Genomic DNA, 24,351 nt, shown 5'->3' with positions numbered 1-24,351 from the left:
AAAAACCCTAAGATTGGTTAGACGCAACCAACCATCTTGACTATCCTAATCCTGTAAATCCATAAGACGTAGGAGCAGAATTAGGCTATTCCGCCCTTCAAGTCCGCTCTGCCATTTCATCATGGCTGATCCCGGATCCCACTCAACCCCATACACCTGCCTTCTCGCTATATCCTTTGATGCCCTGACCAATCAGGAAACGATCAACTTCTGCCTTAAATATACCCACGGACTTGGCCTTCACTGTAGTCTTCAGCAGAACATTCCACTGATTCACTATGGCTAAAAAAAAATTTCTCCTTACCTCTGTTCTAAAAGGTCATCCCTCAATTTTGAGGCTGTGCCCTCTAGTTTTGGATACCCCCATCTGAGGAAACATCTTCTCCACATCCACCCTATCTAGTCCTTTCAATATTTGGCAACTTTGAATGAGATCCTCTCTCGTTCTAAATTCCAGTGAGTACAGTGCCAAAACTGCCAAATGCTCCTCATATGTTAACTCCTTCATTACCAGGATCATTCTTGTGAACCTCCTCTGGACTCTCTTCAATGACAACACATCCTTTCTGAGATATGGGGCCCAAAATTGTTGACAATACTCCAAGTGTGGCCTGACTAGTGTTTTATAAAGCTTCAGCATTACCTCCTTGTTTTTTTATATTCTATTCCCCTTGAAATAAATGCAAACATTGTACTTGCCTCCTTTACCACAGACTCAACCTGTAAATTAACCTTCTGGAAGTCTTGCACAAGGAGGTCCTTCTGCACCTCTGATGTTTGAACTTTCTCCCCATTTAGATAATAGTCCGCACTGTTGTTCCTTTTACCAAAATGCATTATCATACATTTCCCAACACTCTATTTCATCAGACACTTTTTTACCCATTCTTCCAATTTGTCTAATTCCCGCTTTCATTGCATTCCTTCCTCAGCACCACCTACTCCTCCACCTATCTTCGTATCATCCGCAAACTTTGCCACAAAACCAGTAATTCCATTATCCAAATCATTGACAAAACAATGTGAAAAGTAGGGGTCCCAATACTGACCTCTGAGGAAAACCACTAGTTACTGGCAGCCAACCAGAAAAGGCCCCCTTTATTCCCGCGCATTGCCTCCTGCCAGTCAGCCATTCCTCTATCCATGCCAGTATGTTTATCTTGTTAAGCAGCCTCATGTGTGACACCCTATCAAACACCTTTTATTCTAGCAGGAACATACTCTCAATATTTCACTTCAGAAGGCCTCCCAATTATACCTTTGCCAGAAAACAACCTGTTCCAAACCACACCTGTCAGATCCTTTCAGATGCCATCAAAATTGGCCTTTCTGCAATTTAGAATCTCAACCTGAGGACAACTATCCTTCTCCATAAATATCTTGAAACTTATGGATTTATGATCACTAGATCCAAAGTGTTCCCCCCGTCACATGCCTCAGTCTCATTCCCTAATAGGAGATCCAGTATCACATTCTCTGTAGTTGGGATCTAATAGGAGATCCAGTATCACACTCTCTCTAGTTGGGATCTCTATAAGATTAAGTTTAAGGAAAGTTTCCTGAACACATTTGATGAACCCTATCCCATCCAGTCCCATCCAGTCCCTTCATAGTATGGGAGTCTCAGTAAATATGTGAAAAGTTAAAATCACTTACTATCACAACCTTATTTTTCTTACCACTATCTACCATCTCTTCATAAATTTGTCCCTCTAATTTCCACTGATTATTGGGAGGTCTATAATATAATCCCATAGTAGCCTCAGTAGACGATTCCTCCTGTTTGTTCTGTCTGAGTACTGCCACCCCTCCTCCTTTAATCCTTCCTCCTCTATCATACTTAAAACCACAGAATCCCAGAACATCTATATGATTGGTTGATAAATTTGCATGTTTGGTTCAGTTTAAGTAGGTGGTTTCGATGTTTCAGATCCAATTGGTAACAGAAAAATCAATTTGGAAACCTAATATTGAATAGGTATTTACTCCTTAAAGTTCAAAGTTTACCTAAACCCCTGATACTGTAGGTTAGTTTTTTGTACAAATGAAGTTTTTAAAAAAAAATTACCTATTCCGAATCAACAATTTCAAAATCTAAATTATATTCTGTGCCTTACTTTGGACTTCAGAAATTTGTCTTCATGGATGCACATTTTTCAAGTGGTGTGCAACTAGCTTTCCCTACAGTATTATATGTTTAGCTGTACTGACTAATGGCAAATTCTAAGCATTTATTTAGCTGTATTTCCCATGTTACATGTATTTAATTCAAAATAGGAATGCTAAGACATTTTTTTTAATCTGGAGAAAATTCATTGTTACCTTTGACTTTCGGTGCTTTCATGTTAATGCCTGTATCAAGTGCTGAGATACTTGGTCCATGTAAGTTGGCTGACGGAGTTTCAAACTTTGGGGCTTGAAAATCTGCATTTGGCATATTGACATCAAAACCCCCTTTTGGAGATTTAATCTTAATCCCAGGAGCTTTTACGTCAGTCTTCAAATTTGATGATGGCATTTCAAAACTCGGATCTTTGAATTCCATATCAGGCATCTTAATTGCCCCCTTTGGTGATTTAATATCAAACTCAGAGTTTATCGATCCTGTTCCAGGCTTCGGAGTTGAAGCTTTAACATCAGTCAGTTGTATTTTACCTTGTGGACCACTGATATCAAAGCTAGGTGTTTTCACATCGATAGTTGGTGAAGCTTGTAGTTTTGCATTAAAGTCAGAAGAAATCTTCGGTCTACTTACGTCAATCGAAGGTGTTTTTCCATTGATATCTAGGCCACCCACACCGGTACCTGTGTTTGCTAGCTTAAGGTGGGGCTTGATCTTGCTGTTGTACAACTTTAAGTAAGCTTGATCACAAATTCCCTGTAATTTAAATTTGATTTTAATGTAAGCATACATAATTTTGATATGCTTAACCATATAAACTGAATATATTATAGATCAAAAGCAAATAACACTTTTTACCATATAAGAATTTTGTAATCCATAATCTGCACCTTTTGCATTAAATTTCAGACTTTTTTTGTATGGGTCAGCGTATTTCAGTATTTTGCCAACTTCTTCACTACTTAGGTTGTCAAAATGTATTGTTACTGCATTCAGTTGATCACCTACAAAATAACAATAGTAAGTTTTGTTTAACATGTACAACCTCTCTCTAAATTATAACATCTTGAAATATATTTATTAATTATATTTGTTCAAAATATTAATTCAGAAACAAAAACACCAGCATTTCCATCATAAACACAAGCTGGAAATCCAAAGTAACACACACAAAATGCTGGAGGAACTCAGCAGGTTAGGCAGCAACTATCGAGAGAAATAATGAGTCGATGTTTCAGGCTGAAACCCTGTCAGGACATTACATAAGATAAAGCTTATCGAGCAAATGTAATTGTCTTTCATTTAAAAAAGCATTGAAGTTAATGCAGTGACTAGAAAATGACAGTGGAAAGCTGAAGGTAATTCAAAAGAAAGGGATTGCTATATTAATTATTCTGGTTTTATATATGGCTATAGTCCCTTTCAATCAAGGCTTGCAGAAAAGTTAGTAACATTACCTAGAAATTGACAGTTAATTGATAGGTTTCAAACATTTATTGTGTTAAGTAGGAGCATACACCATTACTGTTGTCACCCCATGAACCGTCTCTCTTGCCGGTAGAGATCCCAGGGTTGGGAGATATTGCCAAAGTAACCTGTGCAAATACACCCTCTGTATTTTGTAGGGGGTGCACACTGCAGTTACTGTGTGCTAGTGGAGGAAATAAATATCCAAGGTGGTGGACCTCATGCCAATTGGTGGATTGCTTTGCCCCAGATGTTGTTCGGCTTCTTAAGAATTGTTAGCAGTGCATTCAGTCAAGTAATTGGAGAGTATTCCATCACTCCTTCCTTGTGCAGAGAGGCCTTGGAAAATCAAAAGGCAAGACACCTGCTGCAGGATATCCAGCCTTATCATTGGAGTATTTATATGCCTGCTCCTTTTGAGTTATTTTTCTCTTACGGTTGATTTATTTTTGTAATATCAAGCAATGGCTATGGAGACAAGAACTGAAGATAACCACTGAAGAACTGACTGCATTTCTGGCTAGTTGTTCCAGTGCAGTAACAACACAGAGATTTACCCAACCCTGAGTGGAATCAGATATATCCTGTTCAAACACATATGCCACTGGCATATAGGGCAGCAATGAAGGTCCTCTATCTGTCTGTCCATGGCCAAAAAAACAATTTTGGTCTTGGTCTTGGCAGTGTTCAGGGTTTCCTTCATTGTGTCCCTAGCTTCCTTTCAGTTTTCACTACTGTCAGCCATACAAGTCCTGAGAGGAGACTCAGGAATACCTTCACACAAAGATGGCAAAAGATTCTTCATTGCTGTTTCCAAAACAGTTTTGTTTGACCAGTCAGGATTGTTGACTCTGAGCTGAACTCCTGAACCTGGAGGACTATTGGGCCATGCGTAGCCTGGCCTCTACCCTCTGACCTGTCTGGCACAGGGGACCCTACCAAGAGCCAACACATAAGGCTGTGACTCCAACCAGCATAGCTCTCTGGGACATGAGACACACAAAACCTCAAAACCAGGACAAGGTTGTGGCCCTTTTGGAGGTCTTGCTTGCGGAATGCATGACAAATTCAGTCCAGCTAATGACCTGGTCTACTGTCACTCACCAGCAAGGCCACGGACGGCATGACTGATAAAGGTATCAAGTTGCAGTTACTCAACAATCATCTCCTTACAGATCCTCGTTTAGTTTTAGTTTGACTACTTGCCTCCAGACCTCATTTCACCCTTGGTCCAAACATGTACCAAGGAGCTGAAAGCTAAAAAGTATGGTGACATCAAGGCTGCATTCAGCTGAATGTGACATTAAGATGCCCTAGTAACTCTCAACACCAATGGGGGAAAATGCAGTGGCTCAAATCACAGCTGAAGTTCCTCAAGGCAGTGCCCTGGGATCAGTCATCTTTAGTATCTTCATCAATGACCTTCCTTCCATCAGAGTGTTCAGTTTCATTCGTAAATCCACAGATCAACCGAAGCAGTGCATGCCTGTGCAGTATAGTTCAGGCATGGCTGATAAAAGACAAGTAACAAATGTGCCCAGCAGTCACCATCTCCAGTAAGAAAGAGTCTACACACCTAACCTCAATAACCAAAAATGTTATCACTATTAAGTCCAAATTCATCAAGATCCTGAAGGTCACCATCGACCAGAAGCTGAACTGGATCAGCAGATTCATCTCCTGTATCCAAAGCCTTTCCACCATAGAAATACAACAATATGATGATAGGGAGAACACGAAGGGATGAATACATGCCATGGAACATGGAGAAGGGGCTGTGTGTACCTCTCTGCCATACATATTGAACACAAGCAGGCACACCATCCACAAATTAATAAATCTAGTGTGTTTTTCATCTGGATGTTTTGTTCCCATTGTAATGATTTAGTTTTGTTTAGTAGGTTACCTCACAACTTGTATTTCCAATTTAATGTTACACATTTAAAAATAATTACCTTTCTTCAGGGTACCAATTCTTGCAACTGCGGAGTCTTTCTGTATGTCTCTGATTATCACACCTCCACTGGGTGAATCAGTAAGGGTAAGTTCATTAGAGAGATTTCCTCCACCCCTTGGCAGAACAACTGCTGTGCCAGAGTCCATACTGAAATTCTAGTTGAAGAAAAAAGATCAGATGTTAAATGCTTGCAGTGATCCATTTAAAGTTGTTCATTTATGATCAGTAAAATTATTATTTTTTTGCTCATGGTGCACAGTTCAAAACAGATGTAATCCCCCTTCCCCCAGCCCCACTCCAAATCTCATTTCATGGTATCAATGCTAATGAAGGTTGGAGTGGAGGGATAGGAAGGGGAGGTGATATACCAAATGCCTACCCCCATTCCCACCACATCCATCATTTTGCCTGTATTACAAGAAAGAAGAAACCTGCATCTCATTCTGTTGATTATATTTGTACCTCTTAGCTTAACACACACAAAATGTGGAGGGCCCTGCAGCTGAGGTGACATCTATGGAAAAGAGCAAATAGTCATCATTTCGGGCTTCGGACTGTAAAGGATGGGGGAAGATGCCCAAATAAAAAGGTGGGGGGGAGAGGAAAGAGGAAGGTGATAGATGAAGCCAGGTGGGTGGGAAAAGTCAAGGGCTGGAGAAGAAAGAATCTGATAGGAGAAGAGAGTGGACAGTAGACAAAATGGAAGAAAGAGCCGGTGGGGGTGGGGGATGGGGGGAGTAATAGGCAGAAGTGGGGAATAGAGGAGGGGATTGTTCAACTGAAGGAGAAATTGATATTCATGCCATCAGCTTCCCAGAGGGAATATAAGATGTTACTCCTCCATCCTGAGGGTAGCCCCATCTAGGCACTAGAGGAAGCCATGGATTGACACGTCAGAACAGGAATGGGAGTTAAAATGTTTGGCCAGCGGGAAGTCCCACTTGTGGCAGATGGCGTGGAGGCATTTTCATTGCTTTGGGTACTTTTGACCCTATCAAGCATGAAGCCGGTATTAAAGCTTCTATTCAAAATGGCGTATTCTTTGTACGGGAGATCACAAAGCAGTACATCTGCCTTGCATCAACTTCCCTTTCCCTGCTCCTAGACCAACCGTTTGGGAGTTGTGCTCCATACAGCCTTCACAAATTACTGCAATGAGTTAAATATATAGAACAAGTAACTTAGCCGAGGCATGCCAGTGAAGGAGGACTCTCATATTGTGACCTCCATTTGCTGAGAGACATCTACCATTAATATATAGGTGAAAATATATATCAAAAGAAGTTTTGCCAAAAAAAACCAGAGGCTGTGAATGTATGGTCAACAGAAAGTAACAGACCTTATATCCTCAGTAATATTTCAGTTGTTACCTTGTAAATGATACATACCATTTTAGTATCACAATCACTTCTCTTCCAACCTAAATCCTGGAAGACAGAGAGACGGAATGAATATTTGTCCATTACATCACACCTTACTTACTGTTTCTCTACTCCTCCCTATTTTTCTGCAGCTTCTCATTTGTTTCCACAAACATCAGTTGCCTTTGGCAACTTTGTGGCTTTTCTTCAAAGGTAAGCTAAATATTGATTACATATGAGCTACTGTATTTGCATGTTGGCGATATCACACGCAAATCTTACACAAACCCGCAGTTAGATCACATTAAGTTTGCTGTAAATTCATCCTCTCAATTAAAAGATGTCCAGCTTCTGGATTTCCTGCACACAGATTAATTTTAAATCACCATATTTCAGTTGAATGAGGTACAGATGGTGTGGATAGCCAGCACTTTTTCCTAGGGCGGCAATGGCTAGTACCAGAAGAGATCCCATGAAGGTAAGTGGAGGAAAGTGATAAGGCCTGGATTGCTCTGCTGGGGGAGTAGTTTAGGCTCATAAATTAGGGACATTTAAGAGTCTCTTAGATAGGTAAGAAAAATAGAGGGTTATGGGCTATGTAGTGAGGGAAGGGTTAGTTTGATTGTGGAGTAGGTTAAAAGTTCAGCTCATCACGGGCAAAAGAGGCCCATACTGTGCTGTACTTCTCTATGTTCCATGTCCTGAGTCAACCGTTCAATTCAAGATAACTTTTAGTATCCATTTCTCATGGATTATGACAGTTCTGCAGTGCGTATTAAGACCTCTGATTTTGGTTTCATTATTAACGATTTAAATTCTATGAAGTACAGTTTAGGAGTTTGTAAAGGAAACCTTAGGTTTACATTAACTTTGCTCCCATTAACCCATTCCTGTCCAAGGTCATGCCGTATTTAATAATGGTATACAAATCTGATAACAGAGCATTCCTTACTCCCTCCATCCACAGAGAGAAACAATTTAAGTTTGATGGAAGCAGAGGTAACTCTGGATTATAGCTATCACTTTGGGAATATCAGTTCACTAAGGAACAGTGAATTCTGATGAATGGTAAGTACCGATCCCAAGAAGAACAGGGTGAGTTGCGCCAACAAATATCGCCCAGTAGCACTCACACCTACTGTGATGAAGTGCTTCGAGAGGCTAGAGTTAACTCCTGTCAGTGCAAGGACCAGGATCGACTGTAATATGCCCACTGCCACAGCCAGTCTGCTTTGGACACAATCTCACTGACTTTCCACTCTGCTCTGGAGCACCTTGACAACAGCAAAACGTAGGTGAGACTACTTGGCATTCAACCCCCTCAGCCCCTCAGTGTTAATTAACAAGCTTCAAAACCTGGGCCTTTGTACCTCCCTCTGCAACAGGATCCATGACTTCCTTAGTGCAGAAAGGTAATAACATCCCCTCCTCGCTGACAGTCAACAGAGGCACACCTCAGGGATGCATGCTTAGCCCACTGCTCTACTCCCTCTACATTAATGACTATGTGTCTAAGCACAGCTCAAACGTCATCTATAAATTCAACAGTGATACTACAGTTGTTAGTAGAAGGTGACAAAAAAGCACACAGGAGTGAGACAGATTTGCTAGTTGACTGGTGTTGCATTCAATGTCAGCAAGACCAAGGAGTTGATTGTGGACTTCAGGAAGTGGAAGTCAGGAGGACACACAGCAATCCTCATTGAGTGGTCAGTAATGGAAAGCATGCAGACTTCAAGTTTCTGGGCATCAATATCTTGAAGGATCTATCCTGGGCCCAACACCTGAAAGCAGGTCATGCAGCATCTATGGAGCAGAATTAACCATTGATGTTTTGGGCTGAGACCCCTCATCAGGACTCCTGATGAGGTTTCATGAGTGCTAATGAAGAGTCTTAACCTAAAACGTTGATTGTTTATTCCTCTCCATAGGTGCTGCCTGATCTAACTCCGATTCATCTTGGACTCTCTGCCTCTGTGTTATACTTCATGGTCCACTAGGTGGCAGTATTACATTGATAATGACTTGCTGGCGATTAAATATAAATGCACAGGTTCACAATAGTTTGAGACTTGAGATGTGCTGATTATGATGACATTTTGTACTAGACAGTGCACATATATCCTTATCAGTTTTAAATGATTCCATAATGTAAAAAATGACCACTTTTACCTGTTCAATGTACATCACATGGGACATGGTGAAAAGGTAAATGAAATTGGTGGATTTATATAAAATCTTTCACTTGCTTATCACAATGTTCAAAGCACATCACTGACTGTCCCCAGGTTACAAACACCCGACCTATGGGGGTCTTCAGGTGAATGAGCTCCTAGAATAGTATATTCAGAAGTCCAACATTAGGTACCCTAATAAAGTGGCTACTCAAGCAACACACACAAATGTTGCTGGTGAACGCAGCAGGCCAGGCAGCATCTCTAGGAAGAGGTACAGTCGCCGTTTCGGGCCGAGGCCCTTCGTCAGTAGCTAAAGTGGCGACTCTGTGTATTTCAGCATGTTTGTGGTCTCCTGCTGCTGTAGCCCCCGCACTTCAAGATTCAATGTGTTACGCATTCGGAGATGCTCTTCTGCACGCCACTGTTGTAACGTGTGATTACTTAAGCTACTGTTGTCTTCCTGTCAGTTTGAACCAAAATGGTCATTGTCTCGTTACCTCTCTAATTAACAAGGCATTTTTGCCCACAGAACTGCTGCTCACTGGATTTTTAAAAAAACTTTTTGCACCATTCTCTGTAAACTCTAGATATATTGTGCATGAAAATCCCAGGACATCAGCAGTTTTGGGATATAAAAACCATCCTGTCTGGTACCAACAATCATTCCATTGTCAAAGTCATTTAGATCACATTTCTCCCCCATTCTGATGTTCGGTCCGAACAACAACTGAACCTCTTGACCATGTCTACATGCTTTTATGCATTGAGTTGCTGCCACTTGATTGGCTGATGAGCAGGTGTACAGGAGTACCTAATAAAGTGCTCACTGAGTCTACGTAAGTATCTTTGTTCCTATGAATAACTGAACTAGTTTCCTCTCGCCATTTCCAGTAATTGTACTTTCATATCAATCTAGTGTGTTTTTGGTGTCATCCACTGCAATACTGCGGAAATATGGTCTCCGTACCAAGTAATTTTTGTCTATTTCCCCACTTTCAGACAAAATCGGCTTATGGATTCCTGTAAAAACGGAACCTATTTACCTAGTATATCTGTATATCTAAACCAGTTATTGTTGCGAACTTGGAGTTGCAGCAGTCCACAATAAGCTGCCACAAATGGAAATGAAATAGTTACCAGATATTCTATTTTATGGAGTGAATATTGGTCAGGCCTTCTGAAAACGCCTCTTACTTAAACACAGTGCCATGGGTTTTTCAGAAACAGTGAAGCATGAACGGTCCACTCAGCCCTCAATGTTATGTTAATGATACCTAAGGCTGAGAGAGCAAACAGGACGATGGTTTCACTCCAATTCAAAACATCCTAAAAGGAAAGGAGGTGGCTGTTGAAAAAGCAGATGAGAGAGGAAATTAATCCTGTGCAGAACTGGACAATGCACGTCATGAAAGCTCTGATATTGATCCCAACCCTGAGATTTGTAATGAGATATGAGATATGACTGACAACCTGAAATATTAACTGTTCCCCTCTCAACAGAAACTACCTGATCTGCTGAGTCCTTAAACTTAAACATTAAATTCCTCATTGTTATTAGTTTGGGGGACCAGCACATAAGTACAATTAGGAAGAAAGCATGGCCGAGCCTCTCTTTCCTTAGGAGCTTGTGAAGATTCGGCATGATATCCAAAACTTTGACAAACTTCTACAGATGTGCGGTCTATAGTATATTGACTGGCTGCATCACAGCCTGGTATGGAAACACCCAATGCCCTTGAACAGAAAATCCTTCAAACGATAGTGGATATGGCCCAGTCCTTCGTGGGTAAAGTTCTCCTTACGCAAACTGTTGTCACAGGAAAGCAGTAACTATCATCAGAGTTCCCTACCACCCAGGCCATGCACTCTTCCTGCTGCTGCCATCAAGAACAAGGTGCAGGAGCCTCAGGATTCACACTAGCAAAAGTTATTACTCCTCAACCATCAGGCTCTTGAACCAAAGAGGGTAACTTCATTCAGATTCACTTGCCCCATCACTGAACAGTTCCCACAACCTATGGACTCACTTTCAGGGACTCTTCATCTCACCTTCTCGATACTTATTTCTTGTTTGTTTATTTTGTTTTGTGTTTGCAGTTTGTTGTCTTCCACACACTGGTTGAACACCCAAGCTGGTGCGGTCTTTCATTGATTCTATTATGAGTTTTTGAGTATGCTCACAAGAAAATAAATCTCAGGGTTGTATATGGAAATGGAATGAAACAGGGCTGGGATTGGAAAGGTGAACCAAGAGAGAAAAAGAAGGAATCCATGTGGAGAGGTATGAGAACGATGGGGTGGAATAAATCAGATGGGGGAGGGTGAAGGGATGGAAAAGGAGAGGGAACCTGCGTGAACAGGTGGGATTGAGAAAGGAACAGCATTGGGTTTGGGTTATTTAAAATAAGAAAATTTGGTCTTCCTACCACACTGTATCTACACCTACCTACACTAATCCCATTTTCCTGCATTTAGCCCAAATCCCTCTCTTCTGTTTTTATCTGTGTACCTGTCCAAGTGTTTTTTCTTAAAGTTCTGTTTGAACCTGCTTTGCCGCTTCCTCTGGTGGCTTGTTCCATACACCCATCACCTGTGTATGGGTAAGTTTGCCCCTCATATCTCATTTAAATATTTCCCTCTCATCTTAAACCTATGCCCTCTAGTTTAACACTCCCCTATTCTCAGGAAGAGAATGACCACACTTTCATGCCCCTTGTGATTTTACAAACCACTTTAAGGTCACCCTTTAACCTCTTGTGCTTCAGTGAGAACAACCCCAGCCTATCCACCTTCTCCTCATAAATAAACCTTCCAATCCAAGATACATCCTGGTAAATCTCTGCTGCATTTTTCTAAAGTTACTGATTTCATCTGTTTAAGTCATCACTCAGTTTTTGTGACCCACTATCCATGTACCTAGTATCAGTTAATGTAAAGTCAAAAAATAGGGAAAAGTTCGAAGTAGATTTATTTTCAAAGTACATATATGTCGCCATATACAATCCCGAGATTCATTTTCTTGCAGGCATACTCAATAATTCATAATAGAATAAGAACCATAATAGAATCAATGAAAGACGGCACCAACCAGAGTGTAAAAGACAACAAACTGTGCAAGTACAAAAAGAAAGAATAAATAATCATGATAAACAAATAAATAATAAATATCGAGAGCAAGAGATGAGGAGTCCTTGAAGGTGAGTCCATTGGTTGTGGTAACAATTCAGTGATGGGCAAGTGAAGTTACCTCCTTTGGTTCAAGAGCCTGATGGTTGAGGGAGGGGTAGTAACCGTACCTAATCCTGGTAGTGTGAGTCACGAGGCTCCTGTACCTTATTCCTGATAGCAGCGGTGAGAAATGAATATGACCTGGGGGTGGGGGTCCCCGGTGATGGATGCTGCTTTCTTGTGACAATGTTCCATGTAAGTGTGCACAATGGAGAACTTTATTCATGATGGACTGGGCTGTGTCCACTACTCCTTCTGTTCAAGGGCATTGGTGTCCCCATACCAGGCTGTGATGCTGTTACGCAAACCAGTTTATGGAAACACAAGGAAAAATTGTGGCTGTTTGCATTCAACCATAGGAGCATAAGAATGTCCAAAGTGTGACCCGTTTACCATCCCAGCCCATGGGCTTCCTTCTTCTGACTGCTATCCTCAATCCCTCAATCGATATCTCGCTTAATATCTCCTTCTGCTCACTTTCCTAAAAACAAAGCAAAGAAGTGATGCAGTCAATCCAGCTCACTTCTAGATAGCAATAAATCAATGACTTTCCTGAGGAATCTGTTTCATGGACCATCTTTCCACCAAGGAGGATGGTTTTATGTGACTGAAGTTCACTTATTTCTCGACAAGAAAGCTTATTATTGAACAATAATAATAATGTTTCCATAGGTGACTGTGGAGGCCAAGTCTTTGGGTATATTTAAGGCAGGGGTTGATAGATTCTTGATTAGTCAGGACATGAAGGGATACGGGGGAAGGCAAGAGAATGGAGCTGAGAGGAAAATTGGATCAGCCAATCGGCAGAGCAGACTCAATGGGCCAAATCGCCGAATTCTGCTCCTATATCTTATGGTCTTATGGTCTGAATACTAGAAGTTAATAATAGAATAAACGGCCCTATCTTTCACATTACATTAAGGAAACTATTAACCATTTCAATGTAATCTAGAATCAAAGACTCTGCTCTTTAATTAATCCTGAGGTCCATAATTTCAAGTACAATTATTAATCCTAAATCTTTGAATTAAATTAAGTTTCTTTTCATACAATGAAAATAAATTAGAGAATGCTTTAAATGGAATAGATCCGTAACCTAGCATAAATGCACACGATGAGAAAGAAAACTGGGGAAAAAGTGATGGACATAGATCCTATCAAAGAAAACTATTAATAATCTACTGCAAAACCTATCAAATCTTTACAATCAACACATATCCTCAGCTTCAAGGACTGCCTACAGAGAAGAAGAAAAATAATAATTGGTGCACAGTCCAGTGCTGCTGAAAGGGATCTGCGATTGTTTGTTAAGCGGAGAAGAATGTTGCCTGTGTAGTGGGATTTACAACATTCTTTCCTGCCCTACATCAACATGCAGAGTAAATCTTACTTGTTTTGTTTGGAAGCCTTATCAAATAACAGAGTCTGAAAGACCTGATTGTACCGTACAGTGGCATTTTGCTACTTGGCTGGACTCTCCTTGGAGTTCAAATAAAGGATGCAGCAATTCAAGGATTAGCAAAGACTACTCAACTATAGAAATTCACTTGTTTAATAAACCAAATCTCCATTGTATCAATTAGCCAAATGCCTTTATTTTATTACTTCACTGGCAGGTCATTGTCTTCAATGAGTAAAGAACTTTTCTCGAGTATCAGTTCTAAACTTACGAGTTGCTGGTTTCAACTTGCACCCAATGGTCTCACTTTCTGTTTCCATTTGGAACTAATAACCAGGGTTCACATTATCCACATATTGGATAATTCTTTGTAAACTTCATTAAATTTTCCTAAAACTACCACATTTTAGCCTCAGACCTGGAACTTCTTTAATCAGTTGATGGCATTCTAGCCAAAGCTGAAGATTCTGAGGCAAACACCTACAGTGATACTTCAGTGCAGTAGTGGAGGAATACCGCTGTCTCAGGGGAGCCATATCTTGGATCTGGCATTAGTTTGTGGCCCTGCCTGCTCCGTCTCAAGTAGATGGAAAAGATCCCACAACACCACTTTGAAGAATTCAAACATTCGAAGTACAAAGTATGCATGCTGTACACAACCCTGAGATTTGGCTTCGAACGGACGGACAAAGAAAACCCTGGAACCCACTCAAAGAAAAATATCAACCCTTCCCCCACCATCACCACCAACACGGGAAAAAAGGCAAGTCTCACAAATGGCAAATAAATAAGAGGAAAACACAGAATACAAAACACAAAGACTAGGGAGCCTAGGTTTATTCAATTCAGCTCAGTTCAGTTTAATCATTATCCACAAGCCGCCCAATCAAAAACCCAAAACAGCAACAAAAAAAAGGAGTGGCCAGGAACCAGGAATGCATCATAACGTGGACTACAGAGTCCAGTCCACAACCCGCATTGTCCAAACCTTGCCCGAGACCCAGGACTTGAGTGGAGTTATCCTTAGTGCTCCAGCCAGCATTTAACCCTCAATCAACTTCACTAAAATTGAAATCCAGATTAATTGGGAGTTCACTGTGCATGAGTTGCCTGCCAGGTCTCCCCATTCACAAATTTAAAGTTCAGTTGATCAAATGTCAGAAGTGTTGGGACATTCAGTGAGGACTGTAAAGGGGCAGGTACAATTACATGTCCTTGTTCTCCATCTTCTTTTTTCCTGAATCCATTCTAATTCAAGGAAATCTGGTGCGCCAGAGGGCAACCCTTAAGGATTTACCACTTTGTGGACACTGGTAACTGCCAGCATTGACACATTTAAAGAAACAAAATTCATTATGGAAAGTGATGTTTGGGAGGGGTGATGGGAGAACGACTTGTTTTCCTAAAGCAGGTAGATGTAATTACCATTATAGATATTTACTTTGTGCAAAGAACATGGCTGTTCAGCATATGGCCAGCTGGAGTAGGAGACTGGGAAAACACAAAGTAATTCTGTAAAGGTTTGTACTCCTTATGCACCTTTGGAGAAGCTGGTATGCATCAGATTCTTGGCTGTACTGGCCATAAGTTCTCAGGATGCAGTCCTTCAGATTTCTGGTAATGATATCCTGAGATAATTGGCTCTGAACAACCAAACTCTCTATTTTGTTAGGTCAGTGAATAGTCTTCAAACTTCCAATATTTCTTGCAACCCCCCCCCCCACTAACCCCACCACTTCAGTCTTCACCAAAATTCTCATAGGTTTAATTTTTACTAGGATTCTGAAAACCACACTCAGTGAAAAAGCGCAAACATGAAGAAATCTGCAGATGCTGGAATTTCAAGCAACACACACAAAATGCTGGTGGACGCAGCAGGCCAGGCAGCATCTCTAGGAAGGGGTACAGTCGACGTTTCGGGCCGAGACCCTTCGTCAGGACTAACTGAAGGAAGAGCTAGTAAGAGATTTGAGAGTGGGAGGGGGAGGGGGAGATCGAGATGATAGGAGAAGACAGGAGGGGGAGGGATGGAGCCAAGAGCTGGACAGGTGATAGGCAAAAGGGATACCAGAGGATCATGGGACAGGAGGCCTAGGGAGAAGGAAAACGGGGAAGGTGGAAAAAAACACAGAGGATGGGCAAGGGGTATAGTGAGAGGGACAGAGGGAGAAAAAGGAGAGGGTGAAAAAGAATGTGTGTATATAAATAAATAACGGATGGGGTACGAGAGGGAGGTGGTGCATTAGCGGAAGTTTGAGAAGTCAATGTTCATGCCGTCAGCTGTGTCGCTCAGAGAAAAAGGCTGCCTCTGGGAACTCTCATATTCATGATATATGACCAAGTTTTACGCAGTGGCAGAAAACTTATTTCAAGTAGTCAGGGGTAATTGTGATCTTTTTGCTCTCTTTGTTGTTGCAGAAAGGTAAGGGTGTATTCTCAAATGGAAAGCAGCATAACATAACTCTATTTTGTTGGTTTTGTTAAAAATAATCATTTAGTATTATAGGTTGGGTGGCAGGGTGGAGATGTAAGGGCACTCCTTTCCTCCACTAGCCTGCAGGTCACCCTTGGGTAAGATGTGGCAGCCGCATAGCCCCTCCTCCCCCTCCCCCCGGATCAGGCTTATGTGAAGCCACGGGAGCAGGTGGTGGATGGTCGTATGAGCAGTTGGTGTACATCACAATTCTTGGTTATGCGACCACTGATGCCAGGCAGACAATCTCTGAAGAGTATTGACAATGGCTGGAGTCACCCATCCTGTAAAGACACTGCCCGAAAGAAGGAAATGGCAAACCAGTTCTGTAGAAAAATTTGCCAAGAATAATCGTGGTCAAAGACTATGATCATACGACACGGCACATAAAGATGATGATGTGTGTTATATTTTACTTTAAGATATTAAATGTGGTACAAACAGCAAATCATTGTGGACTAGGGTACAGTTACTCAGCTGCCTGTTACAAAACTAATAATCAGAGACACAAGTGTATGCCCCACTGTTGCAGCTGGGAAATCTAATCACAAAGGGTTAGCAATTTGCTTTAAAGCTGGATTCCAGCATTACTCTTCTGTCACACATTATAGCAAGTCGAAACACTGGGAGGATGTTTGAATTCCACGAAAGATGACCAAGAAAATATAAAACTGACAGGTAAATTGGCAAAAGTTTCCATGGGTGTCTAAACAGGAACTTGAAGCAAAGTTAAACTTGGGTTTCTTATATGCAGAGGCAAGAGAAATTAAAATAGGGAATAAAGAGATTAACCATGATTTGTAATTGTCTACATGGTAGAAGACAAAAAAAAAACAAAATTGTGGAGAACCAAGAGTATGCTTAGTGTTAGGAAAGGAAATGGTTCTGCAGAGGTAAATGAGACTGAAATCTACAAATCCTCAGAACTCTTTCTGACAATCTTTCAAAAAGAAGCAGCCAAAACAATGTGGATGAATTCCTTATGGTCCTGCTGAATTTCTCAGGTACCTGAACAATTACTGTATCACAGTTCGGAAGATGGTAACATTATCCAGCTACTTAAGAGATAGAATAGGCCAGTTGGGCAGGCTCCTAAGAAAGGTGAGAATGGCTTGAATTTATGAAAAATGAGCTGCTAATCCAATCCAGGATGTCCCAAAGGACTTGGTAATTTATGAAGTACCTTGAATTGAAATCACTGAGACAGTATTAGAGCACAGAGCTTCTGCAAAAAGCATTGTGTTGGATATTTAATATTTTAGTTGTATTTGAGTAATTTTGTATATACATTGGTGATTAAGCATTCGTGTTCTTTAAATAATTCATTATAAGTTATATGTAAAAATACATGAATTGCATAGGTCATCACGCTACCACATGATATGTGCATGCCTCACTTAAAGTAAACTCGAAGTTACACCCACTTTTTGGACTCCTGTATCTTCCTTTGAATTAATTTAATGTTTTGAAGTTACAAAACCATATCACATTGTGTTTATAATGAAATTATCTTTTAGTAATTTTGCCTGAGGAGACAATATTGGCCTAAACATCAGGGAGATCTTCCCTATTCTTCAAAATTGTGCTATGTTCTTATTTTACATTCATCTTAGTTATTAACAGTGTCTCAATGTAATGTCTCACCCAAAAGACAGAACTGCAAACAGTGCAGCAATTGCTTAATATTTCACCAGAGTGGCGTCTAGTTCTTTAAACTCGTGTATGTGGAATTGGATTTGAATCTAAGGAGTGCTACCAAAGTTGACACATGTCAATTTCAGATTAAAGGCAGGAATCTTTCATCGGAGGACTGATAATAGAGCACCTGGTGAGTCATAATAATGTTGAGCAAAGTCAACAGACAATGTGCCGGAGGACCTCAGTGTGCCATGCAGATTTGTGGGAGAAAAGAAATTGTCAACAATTTGGATCCAAACCCTGCCTCAGGACTGCTTTTTTTTTTTTGGTAATTCATATTGATTTAAAACAGCTTGAGAACAATTTCATTGAAGTGTAGATTTAAACTAACCAGGTCCTGACGTTAAGACGAGGTTAATATTGGTTAGTGAAAGGAAATTGTGTTTGATGCCTGCTAGAATTTTTTGAGGTTGAGACTGCCAGGGTAGACAACGAAATGTATTTATATTTAAAATAAAGATTTTACACAATGCTGGAGGTCTTATTGTGGACGGGGATTATTGGTGAATGGCTGATTTCCAGACTGGACAAAAATGAATAATAACATTTTCTAAATGATTGGTGCTTGGGTTTTTGATCTATGTTAATGACCTAGTCTTTGGATTGCAAGCCACAATTTCTGCATTTATGGATGTTATAAAACTTGCCAGATTTTGTGAAAATAACAGTAATAAATTACAGTAGGATTTAAGTGGTCAAACACATATCAGGTGAACTTTGATGTGGAAAAATGCAAGGTGTTGCATTTTGGTAGGAAGAATGAGGGGAGGCAATATAGAATAAAGTTTACAGTTCTTGAAATGCTGCAGGAGCAGAAGGACCTGGGGTATATATGCAGAAAATATAGTGGCTGATCAGGTCAAGGAAGAATAAAAAAGGCATGCATAACTATTTAATAATATAAACATGTGGATAAAAGCAGGAAAGTCATGCTGAACCTTAATAAAACATTGGGTCCTGTGTCAGCATTTGAGATGGATGATGTGAAGCAGCGGAGTGGGCCAGAGGAGATTTACGAGAATGGTTTGTAAAATGAAGGATTGTCGTTAAAAGCATTGATTAGAGAGTCTGTGTCTGGTTTCTTTGAGAGGAGGAGGCTAAAGGAGATTTAATAGAAGTACTCTATATAAAATAGCGATGGGTCTAGACAGAGAGGGACTATTCCTTTTGGTGGATGAGGTCAAGGACCAGAGATGACAGTTATAAATTAGAATTAATAGTGACATGAGGGAATGCTTTTTCTCAGCAGTGTGTATTGTAATCTGGAGTGCACCCTCTGCAGATGATGTACCATTATGGAGGAAAATTTGCAAGGGTACAGAGAAAGGAACTGGAGAGTTGATCTGGAAGAGAGCAAATCTGTTCATGATAAGACAAATAGCTCAAATGGCTTTCAACTGTGCAATAACCATTCTGTGATCCTTTGTCTCCATGGAAGTCTTAGTGTAAGGGGCTTAACACACAGGACCGTGACAAAGAGAGGAGCCTTAACTCAAACGATTGTGAATCCTTTGAATTTTTTAGAAAATGCCATTGTCAATTTTTGGTCATCGAGCATACTAGGGAGAAAGTGAACAACAGGTTATTTAATCCGTGGAAACCAAGGAATATGGGGAATTTAGAGGAAGTAGTGCTGAAGTGAAATATAATTGTTCTTATTGAATAAAGATGCAGTCTCAATCGGTCTAAATGGCCCACTTGCTTCTATTTCATATCTACTTGTATCAAGGTTGGGCACGTGGCCAAGTGGTTAAGGTGTTCGTCTGGTGATCTGAAGGTTGCTAGTTCGAGCCTCAGCTGTGGCAGTGTATTGTGTCCTTGAGCAAGGCACTTAATCACACATTGCTCTAGTCTGTGCGAGGAGTGGTGCCCCACACAGACTTCCAATCTGCGCCTTGTAAGGCATGAAAATGCCCGACACAGGCCTCTCATGGTCTGAGTCGACATTCCCTCCGTCCTGTATCAAGGTTCAGTTTGTCATCCTTACTTAAGTCAAAAAAGAAAGAGAATTGATAAAATATACCCCAATATCCTAGGGGTTACATGGTCACAGCTCAACTCCCTGCCTAAAGGTTACAAGTTTGCAAATCAGTTACAGGAGCATCTCTTGCACAGTTCAGTTATGCATTATTGTTCCACCAGCTGAAAATGCTGAATGCTTCCACTCTGAAAACATTCCAGGTTGAGGTGTGGACAGAGGGTGGAGAGAAAGAAATATCATCAAACTGACTCAGTCCTCCATTAGCAAACAATTATGCTATAACATATAACATACCTACAGCATCAATCATAGCTTGGAAAAATAAATTTTAAAAGCACAATTTAAAAGAAGTATTTTACTCATACATGAGCTCTCAAAATGCTTTAACTTTGTACTTTGGCATGATACTGTTTTCCCCTCTACAGCCATTAATACATCGAGCATTCAGATCACACTTCCTAAATAATCTGAGGTATTTGGAATTATAGGCTAGATGAAAAGGTAAATAATGGCTGGAAGCTCCCTTCTGATTCAATCAGCATTCAGATTCAGATTCAGATACAGATTCATTTATCACATGTATATTGAAACATATACATCGAAATGTTAACAACCAACCCCAGGACAGGACAGGATGGAAATCAACCTTTTCACCCCACCAAGCATCTGGTTTGAATTCCAAAATCTGCATTGACATTGACATGCAATAATGTCAGAAGTGCTGTATTTTGGATTCGACTTTAAACCAAGTCCTCCAGGTAAACATATAAAAAATTCCCAATGCACTTTTTCACAGCGTGCTATCCCTGTAATACTCTTCAATCAACAATAACAATGTATTCCTTAGGAGCTTTGGAAATTGACTGTCATATTGGTAACTTATACTTTAAAAAGTATTGTAAAGTCCTTCATGATAGCTCAAGGCCTTGATAGGCACCATATAAATGACCATCACAAACAAGAGAAAATCTGCCGTTGCTAGAAATCCAAGCAACACACACAAAATGCTGGAGGAAATCAACAAGCCAGGTGGCATCTGTGGAAGAGAGTACAGTGGGCATTTCGGACCGAGACCCTTCATCAGGACTAGAGATCGCCAGCCCCGATGAAGGGTCTTGGCCTGAAACATCGACTATACTCTTTTCCATAGATGCTGCCTGGCTTGCTGAGTTCCTCTAGCTTTTTGTGTGTGTTGCCTATATATGCCCATTATTGTTTTTATGCTTTGATCTTCATCATTCTGCTCCTCTCAGTTATTGGAAGTAATCCCAAGGTACCAAGGAAACCCAATCATGAGTGATTTAAAACACAGTGATCAAATCATGCCTTATTTTCATTTTTCTTGATTTATCAAATTTACATCACTATTTTGTATCAATTTATCCCAGATACCATCCTAGTAAATCTATCGCCTGACCACCCTTTCAGTTCTGTGATGCACACCGGTTTCAGTTCCAGCTGTAGCGAGCTTGAAAGCGTTTTTTTTTAAATCAATACAACTTATAGTCATCTTTTGTCTCAGTAGTTCTTTTTTTCTGGCAGTCTAATTGGCACCTGCCATTTTTTGGCAATTTCCCTATTCTCTTGGTCACGTGCTCATCCACGGTCTCCAAGATCATTTACAAAGGCTGTTGTTTTGACATTGCCTGGAGGTTTGGATCCCATTAGACCCCATTGCCAACTACACAAGAAAACCAGAATCTTGTTTAATATCACTGGGTTATGTTGTGAAACTTGGTGTTTTGTGGCAGCAATGCATAATAATAAAAAATTCTAAAGAGATCCATGTATATAATTAAAATTAGGTAAGTCGTGCAAAGGAGAGCAATAAAGTAGTGAAATAGTGTTCACGGGTTCATTGTCCATTGAGAAATCTGATGGTGGAGGGGAAGAAGCAGCTTCTGAAACATTCACTGTGTGTCTTCAGGCTCCCGTACCTCCTCCCTGATGGTAGCAATGAGGAGAGGGCATGTCCTGGGTGATGGGAGTTCTTAATGATGGTTGCTGCCTTCCTGAGGCATTGCCTTTTGAAGATGTCCTCGATGCTGGGGAGGCTATTGCCAGTGGTGGAGCTGACCGAGTTAGCAATGCTTTGCAGCTTTTTCCGATCCTGGGGAGTGGCCCGTCCAGTCCAGACGGTGATGCAACCAGTTAGAATGCTCTCCGTGGTACATCTGTAGAAACTTGTGGAAGTCTTTGGTGACATGACAAGACTTCTAGAGAAATATAGGTTCTGTCATGTCTTCTTTGTAATTGCATCAATATGTTGCACCCAATATAGATCTTCAGAGATGTTGACACCAAGGAACCTGAAGCTGCTCACCCTTTCCACTGCTGATCTTTAAAGGAGGTCTGGTGTGTGTTCCCTCGATTTCCCCTTCCTGAAGTCCACAGTCAATTCCTAGGTCATACCGACTTTGATTGCAAGGTTGTTTTTGTGATACCACTCAACCAGCTGATCTATCACATTCCAGTATGCCTCCTTGCCACCACCCTTTGTTCCAGCTTTGTTTTCTACCTTCAAACTGTTCACTCGCCTGCAGTAGCCTCCTGTATGATACAGAGTAAAAGGTTTTCCATCCCTATATTCATCTCATTAATCAGACAAATTCTGTAGATTGACCCTCCATCCAATGATAGCACAGTTCCTACAAAAGGCTCCTTACCCTGTCACCTAAAGTTTTAACATAAACCATCTGAATATTATAAGGATCAAGGATCAACTTCATTCGCCATTTTAGGAATTTACTGACACATGCAAAGAAAACAATAAAAAAGAATTACAGTAAATAAAAACAAAGTTAGAGTTTAAAGCACGGATATGGAATAAAATGTACATACATACATGAAGATCGGCATGTGGCACATACCACAGTGTTAAAACACAGTTACAACCTTATTATTAAAATTACTTTTGCTAGAGGATTGCAATTTAAAAAAAGAGAATGATAAGGAGAAGAAATTTCCCCATTGTCAATAGCAGATGATATGCATCATAACAGCAGCTGAGCATTCTACCTTGCTTACAAAAGTGAAGGAAACTGAAACGTCGAAGGACATGTAGCACGTCAGACAAAGATTGTGTTCCTGACCAGTCCTGCTAATCTCCAAACAAGTGAGAAATCCATTTACAATAGTATTCTCTATCTATCTATCTCATGTATATTTATAATTGTGTACAGTATATGCATTGGGAAGTCAGCATACAGGTTACAGGGCAATTGTCCCTCGTATTTGTTATTCTCCTTACCCAAGGTTATTAGCCGCAGTTTGATCTGCCCCCAAGTCTTCATACCCTTAATCCAATTCTGCTTGCCTTTATCTAAACAATCTTTTGATTCCAAACGATTGGTTTATTGATCATTACAGAATGTCTCTCTGGTGTTTCCCTCTCCCTCATATCTCCCATCCCCTTTTCCCAACCCTGATTCCTCTGCCCCTGTCCCTTCCCACTCTCAGTCCACAATGGAGACCCATATCAGAATCAGGTCTATCATCACTCACATGTCATGAAATTTGTTTAATTTTTGCATCAGCAGTACAGTGCAATACATAAAATTACTACAATCTGTGCAAAAGTCTTGGGCACCCTAGCTATATATGTTCCGAAAACTTTTGCCCAATACTCTACGTGAAATAATTATATTTGTGTCATCCCTTTAAAACTAGAAGAAGAAGATGAAACCTGTCCTGCCCGAAAACTATTTCCACAGACTTTGGTATTGCAGATTAGATCAATATTCTCTTGTTGAAACCAAGGCATACTAGGTTATTTGCATTCTGTCTTTCTGTCTAAATAACTAATTTCTGTTCGGACAGTTCACCACTGTAACTTGCACATATTAAATCCTCGCCCGTGTTTTGGCAGAAGAGTCAAATTGATCGACCTGGTTAATATATAGGTAGTGCACCTGATGAATAGATATTCAACAGATCTGGTACTGAGCCCAGGTCAGAAATAAAAATAGTCCAAAGTTAAGATTGAAAACTATCCATGTATACACTCATACGAGAAACCTTTTACCTGCCAGCCATGACACATTTCTTTAGTAGGGGTCAACATTCACCTAAGTTACAAGATCTCTTTGAGCAGAGTGAAGTCTCTTACCTGTCGCGATCCCAACTCTGCTGTGTGGTGTTGTTCCCTCCCAATACTGCAGGTGAACTGGGGCAGTTATACTCTTTACCTGCCGTCTCTAGCAACTTCAAAAGTCACCAGACAGGTTTATCAGAAAGTACACTGAGTAGGTGTGTTTTAAAATCACCTCAAGGAGGGGCCTGGACCCACACACACAGATACACGTGCTCTGGTTTAGTCATTAAAGAATTCAACGTAACAGGCAATTACTGAAAGCAACCATTTATTTGTCTTTTCTCACTGGACAGCAAGATTGTTCTTTCACATATTACAGTTCACTTCGAGAAAGCTTTACCAGGTCTGGAATAACATTACCTGAGAGTACACTTCACAAAGCACCTGGAATGGAA

At 40.6% G+C, this 24,351-nt stretch overlaps 1 protein-coding gene across 1 annotated transcript in view; it reads right to left on the bottom strand.

Moving 5' to 3' along the window:
- The window catches only part of LOC140201182 (neuroblast differentiation-associated protein AHNAK), a 31,519-nt gene extending 7,449 nt beyond the window's left edge, over nucleotides 1–24,070 (bottom strand). Inside the window, exons 1-5 of the mRNA XM_072264881.1 lie at nucleotides 23,972–24,070; nucleotides 6,935–6,973; nucleotides 5,545–5,701; nucleotides 2,981–3,126; nucleotides 2,323–2,878 (exon numbers count right to left, since the gene is read on the bottom strand). Coding sequence (XP_072120982.1) covers nucleotides 2,323–2,878; nucleotides 2,981–3,126; nucleotides 5,545–5,701; nucleotides 6,935–6,937 — 862 coding nt within the window. The 5' untranslated portion in view covers nucleotides 6,938–6,973; nucleotides 23,972–24,070. The remainder of the gene's footprint in view (nucleotides 1–2,322; nucleotides 2,879–2,980; nucleotides 3,127–5,544; nucleotides 5,702–6,934; nucleotides 6,974–23,971) is intronic.
- Between the last annotated feature and the right edge of the window lie 281 nt (nucleotides 24,071–24,351).

This window comes from Mobula birostris, chromosome 8, assembly GCF_030028105.1.
Source record: "Mobula birostris isolate sMobBir1 chromosome 8, sMobBir1.hap1, whole genome shotgun sequence".
Taxonomy (NCBI): domain Eukaryota; kingdom Metazoa; phylum Chordata; class Chondrichthyes; order Myliobatiformes; family Myliobatidae; genus Mobula; species Mobula birostris.
The sequence above is the reverse complement of the archived record's forward strand: the minus strand, read 5'-3'. Positions and strand labels throughout refer to the sequence as shown.